The 16,623-nt window shown below is 42.8% G+C and overlaps 1 protein-coding gene across 1 annotated transcript in view; it reads left to right on the forward strand.

The window, feature by feature from the left end:
• The window catches only part of SRPK2 (SRSF protein kinase 2), a 250,312-nt gene that overhangs the window by 210,308 nt on the left and 23,381 nt on the right, over positions 1-16,623 (forward strand). The window contains exon 12 of the mRNA XM_015415056.1: positions 2,568-3,056. Within this exon, the coding sequence (XP_015270542.1) occupies positions 2,568-3,056 (489 nt within the window). The remainder of the gene's footprint in view (positions 1-2,567; positions 3,057-16,623) is intronic.

Here is a 16,623-nt window from a genome sequence, read left to right on the forward strand (position 1 = left end):
CCCCAGCGGCTGTAAACATCCAACCTCCTCTCCTACACCTGACGGACAGCTGCCTGTTCAGTGTAGGATGGGGAGGGGGGAGGAGTATTAGAAGCCACTGTGGGGGCAGGGCTGGAGCAGGCTCCCTCATGGCTTTAAGCACCCTGCAACCGCTGCTGCACCTGACAGACAACCGCCTGTTAGATGTAAGAGGTGGGGGGAGTGTGTTGGAAGCCATCCCACCTCCTCTCCTACACCTGACAGGCAGCTGCCTGTCCAGTGTAGGAGGGGAGGGGGGAGTATTAGAAGCCACTGTGGAGGTGGGGTTGCACCTGACAGCCACTGTGGAGGTGGGGCTGCACCTGACAGACAACTTAGGTGTAGGAGGTGGGGGAGTGTATTGGAAGCCATCCCACTTCCTCTCCTACACCTGACAGGCAGCTGCCTGTCCAGTGTAGGAGGGGGAGGGGGGAGTATTAGAAGCCACTGTGGAGGTGGGCTTGCACCTGACATACAACCACCTGTTAGATGTAAGAGGTGGGGGGAGTGTGTTGGAAGCCATCAGAGAGGCTGGGTCAGCAGCTTTGCTTCACCTCACAGGTGGTTTTTGGCCACTCCTGATTTCCTCAACTGTCATTAGCTCTCTGCAGTCCCCTGTAACTGTTGGGTTTTTTAACCTCAGGACACTGAGCTCTGCAGCTGACCAATCAGAGAGTGGGGAGGGGTGCAGAGAGGCAGCTGCCTGGCAGTTGCATAGGAATCAATGGGGGGAGCACATTTTACCCCTTTTGACTCACTTAGGGGTCGTATTTCTAAAAATCCCTTCTTAGTGAACACCTACACCATGGTAGGAACACTCTCCCTGAATTTGGTGTCTTTAGGTCCAGCGGTTTGGCATGGGCGTTGATTTTACAGTGAGGGGATGTACTATTTGACTAGGAGTTTGAGGAGATGATAGCAATTGTTTAACAAGCAATCACTGGTAGTGAATAAGAAAATAATTTTATTTAAAGTAGACACTGGCAGTGTTATAGAGTAAAAATGGAAGGAATAATTCGTATACCATTCCAATATTATATGATATTTGTGTTATGAACATGTGATGTGGAAAAGAATAAAATACACTGTAAAAAATAAATAAAAGGGAGTTTGGGGGAATGCCTGTACAAGAAGGGTGTTTGTGATAGTCTAACATAGTCAGGAACTAGAAGTGCTACAACTGCACCAGGACAAAGATGTCCCATTAAATTGGGAAAACTTAAGCCAACATGCATCATATTGCATTTGCTTAAGAAATAATATGGCATGCCTCTCCTTGTGAACATTGTGAGTCATAAGCAAAAATACAAAAAGTCACCTAAATTCCCATCTTCAAAGTACATATAGGAAACTTAAATGAATATGTAGTATGGATCTTACTTTGGCATAACACTATGCTGCCACATGTCAACTTGCTCTTATTTTCTGTGTAGATCTGGGTCATTTGCAAATTGAGTGTGCTTCTGTGAAGTTTCCAACATTTGATTTCTCTCTAAGCCTTTGCTTTTATTACCATAACCAGCTCTTTGGTGGGTGTCTTATTCTGCATATGCCAGAAATTTGCCAACTAGAGATCATTTATTTTTAATCCTGGTTATGTCATGTTGAGTTTATTTTCTGTCCAAGCCTTAGTGGTCTTCACAGTTATCTTCAAGACCATTCATAATTTTGCTGTTTTCTGTTTTTATAGCCCATGTTGTAACATGTTGCCCATTTTCCTTTCACTAATCATGTTTGCTTTAAATATATGTTAATTAATATTGCTGTATCCTTTCTTGCTCCATTTCATTATGGTGGCTGTTACTATGTCAAGGTAATTCATATCTTTTAGCATACATTCTAATGTTAAACACAAGCCAGCAATGCCTTTTTTGTAGACTGCATTTGAGCCCTGTTTGTTCAATGATCCTCTTAGAAGAAATTGCAAGCAAAAATTGAGGCTTCATACTAACAGTACAGTGTGTTTTCTACACCTGGAATAAATGGTGTCTTTTAGTTTCTCAGTTTCCATACTTAAATAGCTGATATTTGAATCATTGTGGAAATTGGAATCTTGGCTGAGACAAATATAGGTTTAAGAAATGCTTGAATAAGGGAAGATGGTACTGAAACACAAACTGAAACACAAAAATGACCAGAGCGAAGTCCTGTTACTCTTATGATGAACTACCTGCTCAGTGTAGTAAGTTTTGTGTGGAACAGTCCACAGTGCAGTGCAATCACTGTGGAGACTTCCACTGATCTAGAACACCATACTCAATACCATTCTGACACACAACTAGGAAAAGGAAAATATGTACTTCATCATAAGCCATTGTCGTTCAATTAACTTTGCTTGTTGAACTATAAATTATATTATTCCTTTATTCATGAAAAGAGTGTTAATAGTAAATCAAATTAAATCCAAATCAATAAACTAAATTAATAAAAATAAATGCTGTATATTCATTTCAAAAAGTGTTTGTCTCTGAAATCATTTCATAATGTTATAAGTGACAGTATAATTCAGTGTGTGTATATATAAATATATATATATTATTATCCCTAAGGTGAAACAGAAGATCAGGATGAAAAGGAAGACACAGAAAAAGAAAACGCAGAAAAAGATGATGATGTTGAACAGGAACTTCTCAACTTGGAACCTACGAACACCGCTTGGATAGAGTCCCCAAAAACAAATGGCCACATTATAAATGGTCCTTTCTTACTAGAAGAACAACTTGAAGATGAAGATGAGGAAGAGGAAGAATGCCCAAATGCTGAGCAATATAATCTTGATGAGCTAAATGTGCAAAGTGATTACAGTTATAGTAGTTCCTACGAACAATTTAATGGTGAATTGCCAAATGGACGTCATAAAATTCCAGAGTCCCAGTTTTCTGAATTCTCAGCTTCAGTATTCTCTGGAGCTTTAGATTCTGTGGCTTGTGGTTCGGCTGTTTCTGAAGAGTCAACTGGAACTGGAAGAGAAGAAAGCACTCCATCCCATGATAGGAGCAGGACAGTTTCAGCATCTAGTACCGGAGATTTGCCAAAAAGTAAGTGTTTTGCTTTTATAATATTTGATTGAGCATTTTTTCTTTAGAAAGCAGTCTGGGGTCTTAAACAGTATAAAAGTGCCTTGAGTATTCTTTGTGGTCATTGCTATTACTCTAGAAATTGTTGAACCTGGTAAAATGAGACATAGAATAGAAGGCATGGTGCTATTGGGAACATTTATTTGTGTGGTTTTTAAATGTATTAAATTTATTTAACCTTTCTTTAGACATCCTTAGAAGTGAGTTGCTCTTAGTAATGTTAATTGTTTGGGGACCCAATGAACTGTGTGACTATTTCCATGCCACTTATGGGATTTTGAGCCAGGGCTTGTTTGATGCCCAAGTGAAGCAAATGTACCTAGTGTACACCCTCTGCTTCCAGTCTTGAGTGCCATGTGGCTGTTTCTGCAGCTTACTTTGTGCTTGGTGGGACAATACAGGAGAGGCAGCAAAATGGCTTGAATTGCCTTTGTTTTAAGCTTGTGTTTCTCAAACAGCAGCTCTCTGACCATATAACGAGTGAAATTTGATGCTGAAAGGGATTTCAAGCAGTGCTCCCTCTAAGCTGTGGAATCTTCTGAGCAAAAATTCTACTTTGTGAGCTGTTGGTATTAAAGTTGTGAGTGAGCTATTTGGCTACTGCATAAATTAGTTTACTCTGGAGCCATTCTTCCTGAGCTAAGACAAAAATGTGTGAGCCAGAGGCTAAAAAACTGTGAGCTAGCTCACACTAACTCAGCTTAAAGGGAACACTGATTCCAAGCATTCTGCAATATGGCATAGGGGGGTTGCTGTTGAAAGCATAAAAGGAACAAGTCCAACTGGATATCACATAAGTTGTTGGTCTGTCTACAGTTTGAGGACCTATCATACAATAGGTTTTGTTTGCAGTACAAGCCATCTCCCATAACATTTTGATTGTGAATGTATTGTGTGTATGTGATGCACCTTGCTGCAAATTTGATCATTGTTTTGCCATGTTGTGTCCCCTTATACAAATGAAGCAATATTTGGTCAACTGTTTGTGGTTTGTTGCCAGTTCACTACAAGAAGGGGCACTTTTAGGAAGGCTGTGTGTTTCTTCAGTGTCTTATTTCTATCCTGATGTCTTGAGAGACTCTGCCTGTATGTATAGATATTGGAGCCATACTAAGCTAACATTATTTCTGGCATTGAAAATGGGCTGGGAAAGGAGGAAAGTGAACATTGCTCAGAAGTGCTCAGCTGAGGATATTGGGGCCCTTAATAGTGGTAAGAGACATGCGGAATCAGCAGGGTGTATGCTAGTCCGTGTAATAATACATATAGAAAAAACATTTTTGAGTGAAATTTCCAACAGTGAAGCACAACAGACACTCCTGGAATTCATAAACGGATTTATGATTTTTTTCATGGCACTAAAAATATAAGTGGTGGTTCAGTTTCTTTTTTATTGGATTATCATTGGATGGGAACAAATAAAATTTTGTGTTTTCACCACCCCTGCAGAATCCAGTTCTCAATATTCTGGGCACAAGAGAGTCCGTTTTGCAGCCATGGTGTTTGACAGCTGTGCTTTTTCTGGCACAGTGTAGCCTTAGCTGTACCTGGATGCCTCATATTGGATGGTTCTAAAAATATTTAATTCCAGTTCATAATGACAAAGTGACAAAAGAATGGAAAATGGCAAGATCAGAGATGGCTTTTGAAATTGTTCCAGTTATTTTTTTAAAAAACAGCTATTTTGCCTCAAACTCCTCTGTCAAGACTCTTCGCTTGTCTCCTGCTTGAGACATTTGTCTACTAATGTCCCTGTAATTGACCCTGACACAGATGAATGAACAGCATATTTCTGAACTCCCAAGTCTCCCTAATCCCAAACACTGCTTCTAATCTGCACTTCAGCAAGGAATCCAGGTAATCTTAGTTCTTTTCCCCTATGCCTCTGAACATTTTGATTTCTGTTGGTTAGCATTAAACTTTCTGGAGGCTATGATCTTCTGGGTGGGGAGGCAGTTTTCATTGGGAATAAGAGATACTGCTGGTATAATGATTGCTTGGGTAACCACCCAAACATTTTCCTGATGTGCTTTGGATGAATAGAATTTTGAAGAATGGCCAACAGAGCAGTCTGCTGTAGTTTGAGATGGGAGGATTTTACCTGTGAGTTTTGTTAGTCATGCAAGAGCACTCTTGGATGTGCTGTGGTTTGTTCAAAAATAAGTGGACCAGAAAGCAGTGGGAGGGGGAAGGGGAGAGTGTTTTACGGATATCTCCATAACTTGCTTCATTACGTAGAATACATAATTTATTTTTCCTTCTGCACTTTTGCAATAGGGTGTTCAAAGGATATCTTCTGTACCAAAAAAAGATCAGCCCAAAAGTAAAATCACCAGGAGACTAACCAGGACTTGAAGGAATCCTCAAGACAAGCAATAAAAGAGTTTCAGCAACAGAAAGACCTTAGGGGTTAACCGACTGAAGAAATATGAGCAGAAGTGTTGGAGATGAGGAACTGGGTGCAGCCAGAAAGGAGGAATACACAGTCCGGCAGATCTCTGTGTTTAATGCCTGGGGGCCTGCTTGAGATCCATGGCAAGGTGGCTTTCTGCAACATGCATTACAGCATTAGTTTGTTGAAAGTGAGCTTCAGACAGCCCTACTGAAAACCTTGCTCTTGTTCAGCTGATCCTGTTCATGGAAGTGCAGCTTTTATTCTTATGTCACCATATTGACCTTTATAATCAGCATCTTACGAAGGAAGTAATTGGTGATAGATATGGAAGTAGAAAGGGGTAATGTGCAGTTTTCAACAGTGGTGTGCTTGGCTCACTAATCAGTATCACTTGAAGTAGTGTTACCTTAAAATAATAGTAGTATTTGCGTTGTATCTTCCTAACTGGAGTTTTGTAAATACAGACTATTGACTGTTTTATGCCATTTCAATGTTCTTACTTGGTGGTCTTTTAAAATTTTTTTTGAAATTTGCTAAAATTCATCATTTGTGGTACTTGGATTCTGTATTATCTGACAGCACACATAACAGTTTTTGCTGAGCAAAAACTGGCAGATGTTCATATTCAGGAATGGCTGTGACTCAGTGACAAGTGAAATGCTTTGTGTGTTTGATTTTCAGTCTCCAGCATCTCTCTTTAAAGGATCTCAAGTGGCAGAAGTTGTGAAAGCCTTACTGTGCCTGAGACCTTGAGAGAGCTGCTGCCAGTTAGACAATACTGAAGTTTGTGGACTGATACTGCCAGTAAGGCAACTTATTATCTATTCCAATTCAATAGGTGATTAAAACAGTCAAAGTACTCTTAAACATTCTCAGCCATGAGAGCTATTGCTGCCTTTATCACTTGTGTGAGTCATAATTAGGCATTCTGGATACCTGATGTACAATTGGTGATTGAATCATATTCTAAATCCTCAGGAATTCCTCCCTTTCTACGTGATAAATGTTGCATGAGATAGTACCAATACCAGGAGGTCTTACAACTGAAGAGTATTTTTAGTGCATCCAGTTTAACAATTCTGTATTTTAAATATTTGTAAATAAAGCATCAAAATTCTTTTTTAGCAAAAGATAGCATTTATGTATTTACCATTGTTTGAATGTCTCAGTAGACATTGTCAGCTTTCACTGCCAGCATAAGCCTGCAAATGAGTAGAGAAGGAATTTTTATCTCCAGAATTAGCGGCTTCCTAGAGATAAATCTCTGAATAGACTCTTTTTTATTATTTTTAAAATATAATTTTATTTTACATTTTCCAAAAGGATAGACTCTTAAAATTGAATATAGGAAATTGATTTTGTGATTCTGTGCTTAGTTGTGCAGTTAAGAACATAAGAACATAAGAGATGCCAATGTTGGATCAGGCCAAAGGCCCATCCAATCCAACACTCTGTATCCCACAGTGGCCAGAAATACCAGTGCCATCAGAAGGTCCACCAGTGGGGCCAGGACATTAGAAGCCCTCCCACTGTTGACCCCCCCCCAGCACCAAGATGACAGAGCATCACTTGCCCCAGAGTCCCTATCTATACCATGTGGCTAATAGCCACTGATGGACTTCTGCTCCATATGCTTATCTAATTCCCTTTTGAAGCCGTCCATGCTTGTAGCCGCCACCACTTCCTGTGGCAGTGAATTCCAAGTGTTAATCACTCTTTGGGTGAAGAAGTACTTCCTTTTATCCGTTCTAACCCGACCGCTCAGCAATTTCATGGAGTGCCCACGGGTTCTTGTATTGTGAGAAAGGGAGAAAAGTACCTCTTTCTCTACCTGCTCTTTCCCATGCATAATCTTATAAACCTCAATCATTGTGTAGCTATTTACAGTTGTGTAGCTATCCCTGCTAAATTTTGATTAATTCTCCTATGTTTGGAATTAATGGAGGATTTTAGCCAAAGGTGCCTTATGAAGGAGCCAGAGATGTAATGTTTCCATAAGATCTTCTTCATGGTCTCTGTGCAGTCCCACACTTGGGTACTGCACCTGTGTTGAACCCGGACTTTGGAGAATTGTAGAGCTTTCCACAATCAGCTTGATGTGCTTTTTTCTCAAGCTCTGGGGAGTGAGCACGCTCTGCATTTGCTCGGAGCTGAGGAGAAGGTACATCCTGCTCAGTTCCTCTTCAATTGCTGCATGAGCCAGACCTCTTCTGTCTTCTCTCCTCGGTCATTCATCTCTTCATCCTCCTTTCTGTATTTTCCTCGTTCGTTGTATTCTTCATTGTCCTCCTACCTATAATAAAAAAAAGATCCTCGTTGAGTTTTTTTGGTCTCTTTCTTGGTCTTCCTCCCACCTTTGTCCCCCTTCCCTTCCCTCTGTGGAAGTCTCTGAAGGCGACACATGGGAGGTGCTGAGTTTTCTAAACAGTGCCACTCTTTTGGAGATAAACTCTCATCTACTTATGGACACCACTCTGACTCCTTTGTCTTGGTGAGGCCCACTGGGTCAACCCCTGTCCCCATTGCATTCAGTTCACAAAACAGGCATGAAAGAACTGAGCTCTTCGACTCCATAGCCTCCTCATTGAGGCATCTTTGGCTCCACCAATGTCCTCAGCTCATTCAGCATCGTCTCTGTCTCCATGGCCCCGACAAGACACCACTCTGGTTTTGAAAATTTTGGATCTGACCAAGAAGAAGAAGAAATTGGACAAGTCAATCAAATGCCCTACTGATTCTCCTCGAATGGCACACACTCACAAAAAAGCCAAGCTGACCCAGGTGCCAGCGACTATATTGGTCACGCCTCTTCACAGCCACTCCGACGGTGCAACCATCCACCCTGTCAGCCAAGAATCAGGCAATGTCTTTGCTGCAGCCTCTGTCCTCCGAACTGGCTTCTGCAATCTCTCCACAGATCCCGCCTGGCCAGATGGTTATACCAGTCTCGTCCCGATCACCTTTCATGTGTTTCTCTTCCCTAGTGCACCTGTCTTCTGAACACCACAGGATGATTGAGCAACAGTGGCTCCAGTGCAACTGGCCTGCCCACCCCTGTAATGCACCTTGATACCACCACTGCTCTCAGTCCTGGAGTCCCTGTTCACCAAACCGACATTGCTCTTGTTGTTCCTGCTCTCCTTCTAACCGTTGGAGCTGGGATGGTTACTCTTCCCCTTCCCTGAGACATCCTCGGTCCAAATCTTCCCATCAGGGCCAACTACACTACTCTTGATATCATTCCAAGTCCCGGTCTTCCTATTACCCGGACTACTACTCTGTTTAGGACCAACATCGCATTCAGTCTCGATCCCAACACTTCTTCAGTTCCTGGCACTGATCACTTTGTGCACGTGGCTATTCACCACCTGGCCTTTGCCACTCAACTTCTGTGAATGCCTCGGTTCCAATGCCTACCAACAACATCTCGACTGGGCTTCCTCCCATATTTACACCAGCTGCTCCTTGATCACCTTTTTTTGAAGGGATGGAGGACACTTCACCAGAACCATCGAATGTGCCCACCTGTGACTCTGACTCTGAGTTCGTTGCTCCTCTTGATGTTTCACCCAACCCAGAAGTAGCCCCACAGGGTTCATTATCTCTTTCAGATGGTTCCAAGGCCTACCTGGAGCTCATCCGTCATATGGTCAAGGCCTTGCAAATTCAGGTCTCATCAGAAACTCTCCATGTGACTGATCTCATCCATAAACTTGTGCAAGCTGACATTCCTTAATGGTGGTCCTCCCGATTCTGCCCGTTCACCTGGATGGCCTTAAGTTTGGGATAAGCCTGTCTTGGCCCCTCCAATGTCCAAGCGTTTGGAAGCTCCGTACAGAGTCCAACAGTCTGATGCTAAATTCCTTTTTATGCACCCAATTCCCAACTCTGTCATTATTCAAACTACTTGTTCTGCTTGACAAGCTAGACAGTCTGCTCCCCCTGACTGTGAAGGACAGAAGCTTGACAACTTCAGGAGAAAGATCTACTCTCTGACATCTTTAATGGCTGAAATCCATAATTATTTTTCATATGTCTCTGTCTGTTCTTTCCATTTGGCAAATCAGTTTGCACCACTCATTCTCAACCTGCCTCCATCTGATCAGGCCACTGCCACTATTTTCATCACTGAGGCCTCCAGAGTTTCCAAACAACAGATAAACAGTCTCAAACATGCGGTCACTTCCTCTTCCCACACTCTTGGTATGTCCATCGCTCTTTGATGCCATGTCTGGCATCGTTCTACTACTTTGCAGCCAGATGTCAAGATTAAGGTTGAGGACCTTCCTTTTGATGGTGATGGTCTTTTTCATGCTACCACTGATGAGACCCTCAAGACTGTGGATGACAGCCGCAAGCGTGCTCAGAATTTGGGTGTGACGCCATCTTCTTCACAGTCCTATGATCCTAAACAATGCCCCTGGAGGCCTCCTACCAATCACCCTCAGTCCAAGCCATCTTTCTCTGCTGACTCCTGGCCGAAGAAACCTTTCCAGCAGAAATTTTCTGGCTCCTTGAAAAGGCAAACCTCAACTGGACAAATGTCCCAATCAATCTGCCAAATGCTCAGTTTGATTCTTCTCAGGGAATCGCCCCTTCTCAAACTCCACCTGTGGGCACCAGGCTTCTAGGCATGGAGCAACATCACCACTGACTCTTGGGTACTCACCATAATTTCAGTAGAGTATGCCATCGAGTTCACTTCTCTCCCACCCGTTCCATGTTTCATGTGCACTCTCCCTCCTCCACTCTGCCAGACAAGGTCAACACTCTCCTTGGCAAAGGAGCCATCAAGCTGGTACCACTGAAAGCTTGCCACTGCAGTTTCTACTCCTGCTATTTCATCACTCCCAACCACGATGGTGGGAAGCACCCAGTAATGTACCTTCGGTATCTGAACCATCATGTAACATCTACTCAATTCGGTATGATTACCTTACAGGTGATTCTGCCACGGCTATCCAAAAATGCCTGGATGGCATCCATAGACCTGCAGGATGTCTACTTTCACATCACCATTCAACCACAACACCATCACTATCTCCGGTTTACAGTCAGAGATCTCCATTACCGATACCAGGGTCTTCCCTTTGACCTTTCCACCGCTCATCACGTATTCACAAAATGCATGGGTGTCATTGCTGCCTCACTTCATCTTTGAGGGATTATAATCTATTCCTATATCAACAATTGGCTAGACACCGATCTTCCTGCTGTTCTTAATCTCCCCTCAACCCTCGGTCTGTGTGTGAACCTCTCCAAATCCTCCCTGAGGGTTAACCAGGTTCTTCAGTTCATTGGTGCACAGCTTCATGTGCCTCTCCAAAGAGCCTTTCTTCTACTCGACAGAGTGACTGCCATCCAGTTGTTGGCCGTTCGCTTCCGGACCCATCCCACTTAAGCAGCACAATTATGCATCTTCTCAGCCTCATGGTTTCCACCGTCTTCGTTATTCCATTGGTGCATCTTCAGATGCGACCACTCCAACTGTGGTTTCTTTGGCACTGTCCACCACCAACTACTGTCTTCTCTTCTTCTTCTGCCTCCGACTGTTCTCTCCAGTCTGTGGGAGGTGCTTTTCTTCACCAATGGACAGGGGGTTGCCTTTTCTACATCTTTCCCCAATGCCTCTGATCCCCCGGATGCGCCGCAAGATTCTTCACAATCAGACTCACTGCATCCTCCTCACCCCATGGGGGCTGAGACAGCCATGGTTTTCCCACCTGCTTCAACTCTCCTATGATGCCTTTATACATCTCCCATCTTTCCACAACTTGCTCTCGCATCAACAGAGGAGAGTTCTCCACCACAATCCGGCATTCCTTCACATGACGGTATGGCATCTTTCCCTGTAGACGACTCGCCAGCTGTTTGTCACGTCTTGCTTAATGCTCGGAAACCAGCCACTCGCTGGAGCTACGCTGCTAAGTGGAAACAGTTTGCCCGCTGGTCGCAACTTTGATCCTGTGACAGCTAACTTGCCCGCTGTTCTTTCCTACTTGGTGTCTCTCCAACAGTCTGCTCTTGGATTTTCATCCATCAAAGTGCATCTTGTCGCTATTTCGACTTTTAACTGCCCTGTCAATGGTAGCCCTTTATTTTCTTATTCCACTACAAAGATGTTTCTAAATATCATCATTCGACTGTATCCCTTGGTGAAGCCTTGTGTCCCTGGCTGGAGTCTCTCTCTTGTCCTCGCTAAGCCCGTGGGGAAGCCCTTTGAACCACTGGCCTCAGCTCCCCTACATCTCCTTTCATGGAAGACAGTATTTCTCATTGCCATTACTTTGGCCAAGCGCTCCAGTGATTTGTCTGCTTTCAGGGTGGAACCTCCATATCTTGTTTTCCACAAGGACAAGGTAGTCCTCCATCCAGGCCCTGCCTTTTTGCCCAAGGTTGTTTTTCCCTTCCATTTATCACAGGCAACTACTCTACTGACCTTCTTCCAAAATCCTGATGATGATGCTCAGCGTGCCTTACATCCATTTGATGTTCGTCACACTCTCTCCTTATATTGCTTTCCCACTCAGCCTTTCCTCAAGGACTCTAACCTGTTTATTGCATATGGCAATCCGTGAAAGGGTCTCAAGGATTCATCTCAGAGACTGGCAAAATTGATTGTTTCTGCAATTACCTTATGTTAAGAGTTGGCACATGAACCTTTGCCTATTCACCTTCGAGCTCACTCAACGCAAACAGTTTTGACGTCTGCAGCTCTTGTGTGTGGTGCATGCCTTGAAGGTCTCTGTAATGCAGCAACCTGGTCCTCTCCGTTGACCTTTGTCTCCCATTACTGTCTCGACCTCTGGGCTCGTTGGGATGCCTCTTTTGGTCGTACAGTGCTGCAGTCTCTCTTCCAATAGAATGTCCCTGCCCTGTAACACAAGGTGAGCTTGTTGACTGTTTGTTCTCTGTTGGTAACTTTTTCTTTTTGCCTTTTAGTTGCTAGCACCTGCCATCCTGATTTGGTCCAGCTTGCTAGTCACCAGTGTGTGGGACTGCACACAGAGCACAAAGAAGATAAACAGGTTGCTTACCTGTAACTGATGATCTTCGAGTGGTCATCTGTGCAGTCACACATGCCCACCCAGCCTTCCCCACTGCTGGCATCTCTCATTCACTTACCTTTGGCTGACAGGACTTACTGGTGTTGATTGAAGGAACTGAAGAAGAAGAAGAAGAAGAAGAAGAAGAAGAAGAAGAAGAAGAAGAAGAGATTGGATTTATACCCCGCCCTTCACTTGGAGTCTCAGAGCGGCTTACAAACTCCTTTCCCTTCCCCTCCCCACAACAGACACCCTGTGAGGTCCCAGATCAGAGTCCGCACACTTAACCACTACACCAAACTGGCTGGGATGCACCTTCTCCTCAGATCCGAGCATGCGCAGAATGTGCCTCCTCCCCAGAGCTTGAGGAGAAAGCATGCCAGGGTGATTGAGGAAAGCTCTACAATTCTCTCTGAGGTCCAGGTTAGGTGCAGGTGCAGTACCCATGTATGTGACTGCACAGATGACCACTCGAAGATCATCATTTACAGGTAAGCAACCTTTTTTTTTATGTCATGCCCTCCCTGTGCTTTTGTTCAGCAAAAAACTGAAACTTCGAAAAAACTGAAATGCAAGCATTTTTTATTTTCCTATCAAGCCTAATTTTACTGCTTTACCAACATATAATGTAGAATTTTTGACTGGGTTCAATTTTATATGCTATGTGGTATATTTTTAAAATGTAAGAGTAAAAATGCCTTACTTTTCCAAAAGCAAAACTGTAAATATGCCCAGTACTAGAGAGACAGAGAGATGCAGACTTCTGCTTCCTATTTTGTTTTAGCACATGTACCTTAATTTTTTCCCATTAGAGAAGCAGGTTCTCAGTGGTAGGCTAAAACTTGACTCAGATTTTTGACTGATCATTCTGCAGGGTTGTTTTATTGTTATGGTTTTAAATTTTTATTGTTAAGGTTTGTTGTTGTATTTTTCTTTAATTAATAGGTGCCTCATGAGCCCAGAAGGATTGAGAGTGCAGGATAGAATTTATACCCAGAGAGTACAGAATATAAATAACCACCCATGCCCCACTCCTACATGTTTCAGCGGAACTGGGGACAAGGTTGGTTGTTGAAAATAAGCATTCTGTTATGTCTCTGTATTCAGGTGGAGCATTATCCTTTCATTCTTCTTCAGTTTTTCCTTGTGTCCTAGGTAAGAAGTACATAAATAATATGGAGGAAAAGGAAGGGGGGAAGATAGAGGATTTAAGAACTAAAAGATTAAAGTCAGAATGTGAGAGCCCAGTAGTTCTATATGTAAACTTAAAACATAAATATTACCAAATAGTAGCCTCAGATCAAAATAAAATCATATAATTATCTCAAATATAGATCATTTTTTACCTTGACCAAATGCGTTTTGGCCAGTTAGCCTTCTTCAGTGGTCAAACAATGTTGTTATACAATGGCTCCAGACATTACAATAATAATACAGTTATTTCTTAAGCTTAGACCAAGTTGAAATTGTTTTATAATCCATCTGTGACCTAAGGCAGAGATTTTTCTTTATTTTCCATAAAAATATAGAAATAAAACTAATACAAAGTTATGAAATACAAACTACAAAGCTATACAAGCTCGAAATTAATTTCTCATTCTAGACAAGAAAGCATTCCATTTTGAAAATGTATCATTTAGCGATGTAGTGGACAAGTTAGTTTACAGAGATGAATACATTCTACTAATTTCTCTAACCAGTCTTCTTTCTTTGTGTCTTTTGTTGGGAAAAGAGAGGAGCCAACATGGGGTGGTGGGAGGCAGTGTGGCACAGTAGTATATTACACTAGAATCATGGAGAAAATTCATACTTGGTCAAGTTCACAGTAAGACTTTAGGCCAGCCACACACTTTCAGCCTCAGCAGTGTTTTGAAGATAAAATTGGTGAGAGGCAAACCATATATGCTGCCCTGACCATCTTGGTGGAAGGGAGGAGTGGAAAAATGTAAAGATAATGTAAAGATAGTATCTGGAAAGCCAGTTGTGGTGATGACGATGGTACTTGATGAGCAAAATGAAATATTTTACAATACAGTAGAATAATAGAATGAAGTGCGGAAGCCTTCCTAAACAGAAAGGATCTGGCCGCTGCAATGCATGTCCTAGCAATGTGAGATAGTTGCAATGCATTCTATGAGGGATTGCCCTTGTAAAGTGTGTGGAAACTTCAGATGGTACAGAATGCTGCAGCCTGGGTGTTGACAGGAGTGGGTTGTAGGGACCGTGTAACTCCAGTCTTGGTGCATCTACACTGGTTCCCAATTAATTTCTGGGCCCAACCTCTAAAGACCTATACAGTTTGAGACCAGCATATCTTAAGTACTGCCTACTCCCATACAAACCTACACAACCACTGTGCTCATCTTCTGAAGCCTTGCTTCAGGTCCTCCCACCTTCTGAGGTTAGACAGGTGGCAGCCCAAGGGAGCGCCTTCTGAGTCATGGTGCCAAAATTATGTAACTCCCTCCTCAGGCTTATTAGTCTGTCCCTTCCATCACTGTCTTCTGCCAGCAGATGAAAACTTTTTATATTTTGGCTCATGTTTCCTCAGTGATCCCTCCTTCCTGCCCTATTTTTAAATTCCTGGTTTTGTGTTTTTATACATGTATTTTACTTTTGATTTCAATTGGTTTTAAGATATGCTTTATAATTTTTGCTGTTTATTGTTTGTTTATTTAATTTATATCCTGTCTTTCTCTCCAATGGAAAATAAAAGCTGGTTATGTCATTCTCCTCTCCTTCATTTTATTTTCCCAACAGCCCTAAAATGTGGTAGGCAGTGTTCCCTCTAAGCTGAGTTAGTGTGAGCTAGCTCACAGTTTTTTAGCCTCTGGTTTACACCTTTTTGTCTTAGCTCTGGAAGGATGGCTCCAGAGCAAACTAATTTATGCAGTAGCCAAATCGCTCGCTCACAACTTTAATGCCAGTAGCTCACAAAGTAGAATTTTTGCTCAGAAGACTCCGCAGCTTAGAGGGAGCATTGGTGGTAGGTTAGGCTGAGTGTGTGTGACTGGCCCAAGGTCATCCAGCAAGCTTCCATGGGGATTCAAACGTGGGTCCTACATAAGAACATAAGAGTGTTGGATCAGGCCAAAGGCCCATCTAGTGCAACACTCTGTCACACACTGGCCAAAAATACCAGGTGCCATCAGGAGGTCCACCATTGGGGCCAGGACATTAGAAGAATGTTGACCCCCCCCCCCCCAAGCCCCAAGAAGAAAAAGCATCACTTGCCCCAGACCCCCTATCTATACCTTGTGGCTAATAGCCACTGATGGACCTCTGCTCCATATGCCTATCTAATTCCCTTTTGAAGCCGTCCATGCTTGTAGCCGCCACCACTTCCTGTGGTCCTAGATCTAATCTGACACTCTAACCACTGTACCGCACTGTTCGCCACCTTGGGCCTGATTGGTCAGAAAAACAAGATAAACATTTTGTAAATAAAGTTGCAAAAGATAATGCAGCTTTAAAAAATCAAATAGAAATTCACAGGCTGATGAACTGCAGATCCATTTTGCTAGTGGCAGCACTGTCTGAGGGAGTAAGGACTCTTCCTCACTGCGTCTTGTGTTGGGAGAAGGCTTTTTCCACTAGAGAAAAGGCCTCTGCTAGCTAAATGTATCTGTGGGATCCAACCCATGGCCTCCTGCCTTTTATCCTTACAGTATTTATGCAAGGTAGGTTAGACTACGATACTGTGATTTTTAAGATCACCCCGTAATCTTTGTAGCTGAGCAGTAATTTGAAACTGGATCCCCCTCCCCCCGCCAAGTTCAGCCCTATGACCACCATCACACTACTTCTTTGTGGATATTTTTGTTGGGAATGGTAGAGGCGTTTGGAATGGTAGAGGTGTTTTTTTTAGAGCTTGTTCTTTTTTATATATATATAATTTTTTTATTGCATTTTACACTACAACCTACAAGGGAAAGGGAAAGGGATACAACCTAAAATCTAGAATAGCAAGGATCATTGTTATGTTATAATTCAAATTATTGATGTTTCCCTATTATCTAAATAGTAAAAGATGAGAACTAGCTATATACAAGACGGGGACCCGCGATACTCGCGGGGGGGGGGAAGG

The sequence above is a fragment of the Gekko japonicus genome, unplaced genomic scaffold (assembly GCF_001447785.1).
Source record: "Gekko japonicus isolate JY-2015 unplaced genomic scaffold, Gekko_japonicus_V1.1 scaffold5, whole genome shotgun sequence".
In the NCBI taxonomy this organism is placed as follows: domain Eukaryota; kingdom Metazoa; phylum Chordata; class Lepidosauria; order Squamata; family Gekkonidae; genus Gekko; species Gekko japonicus.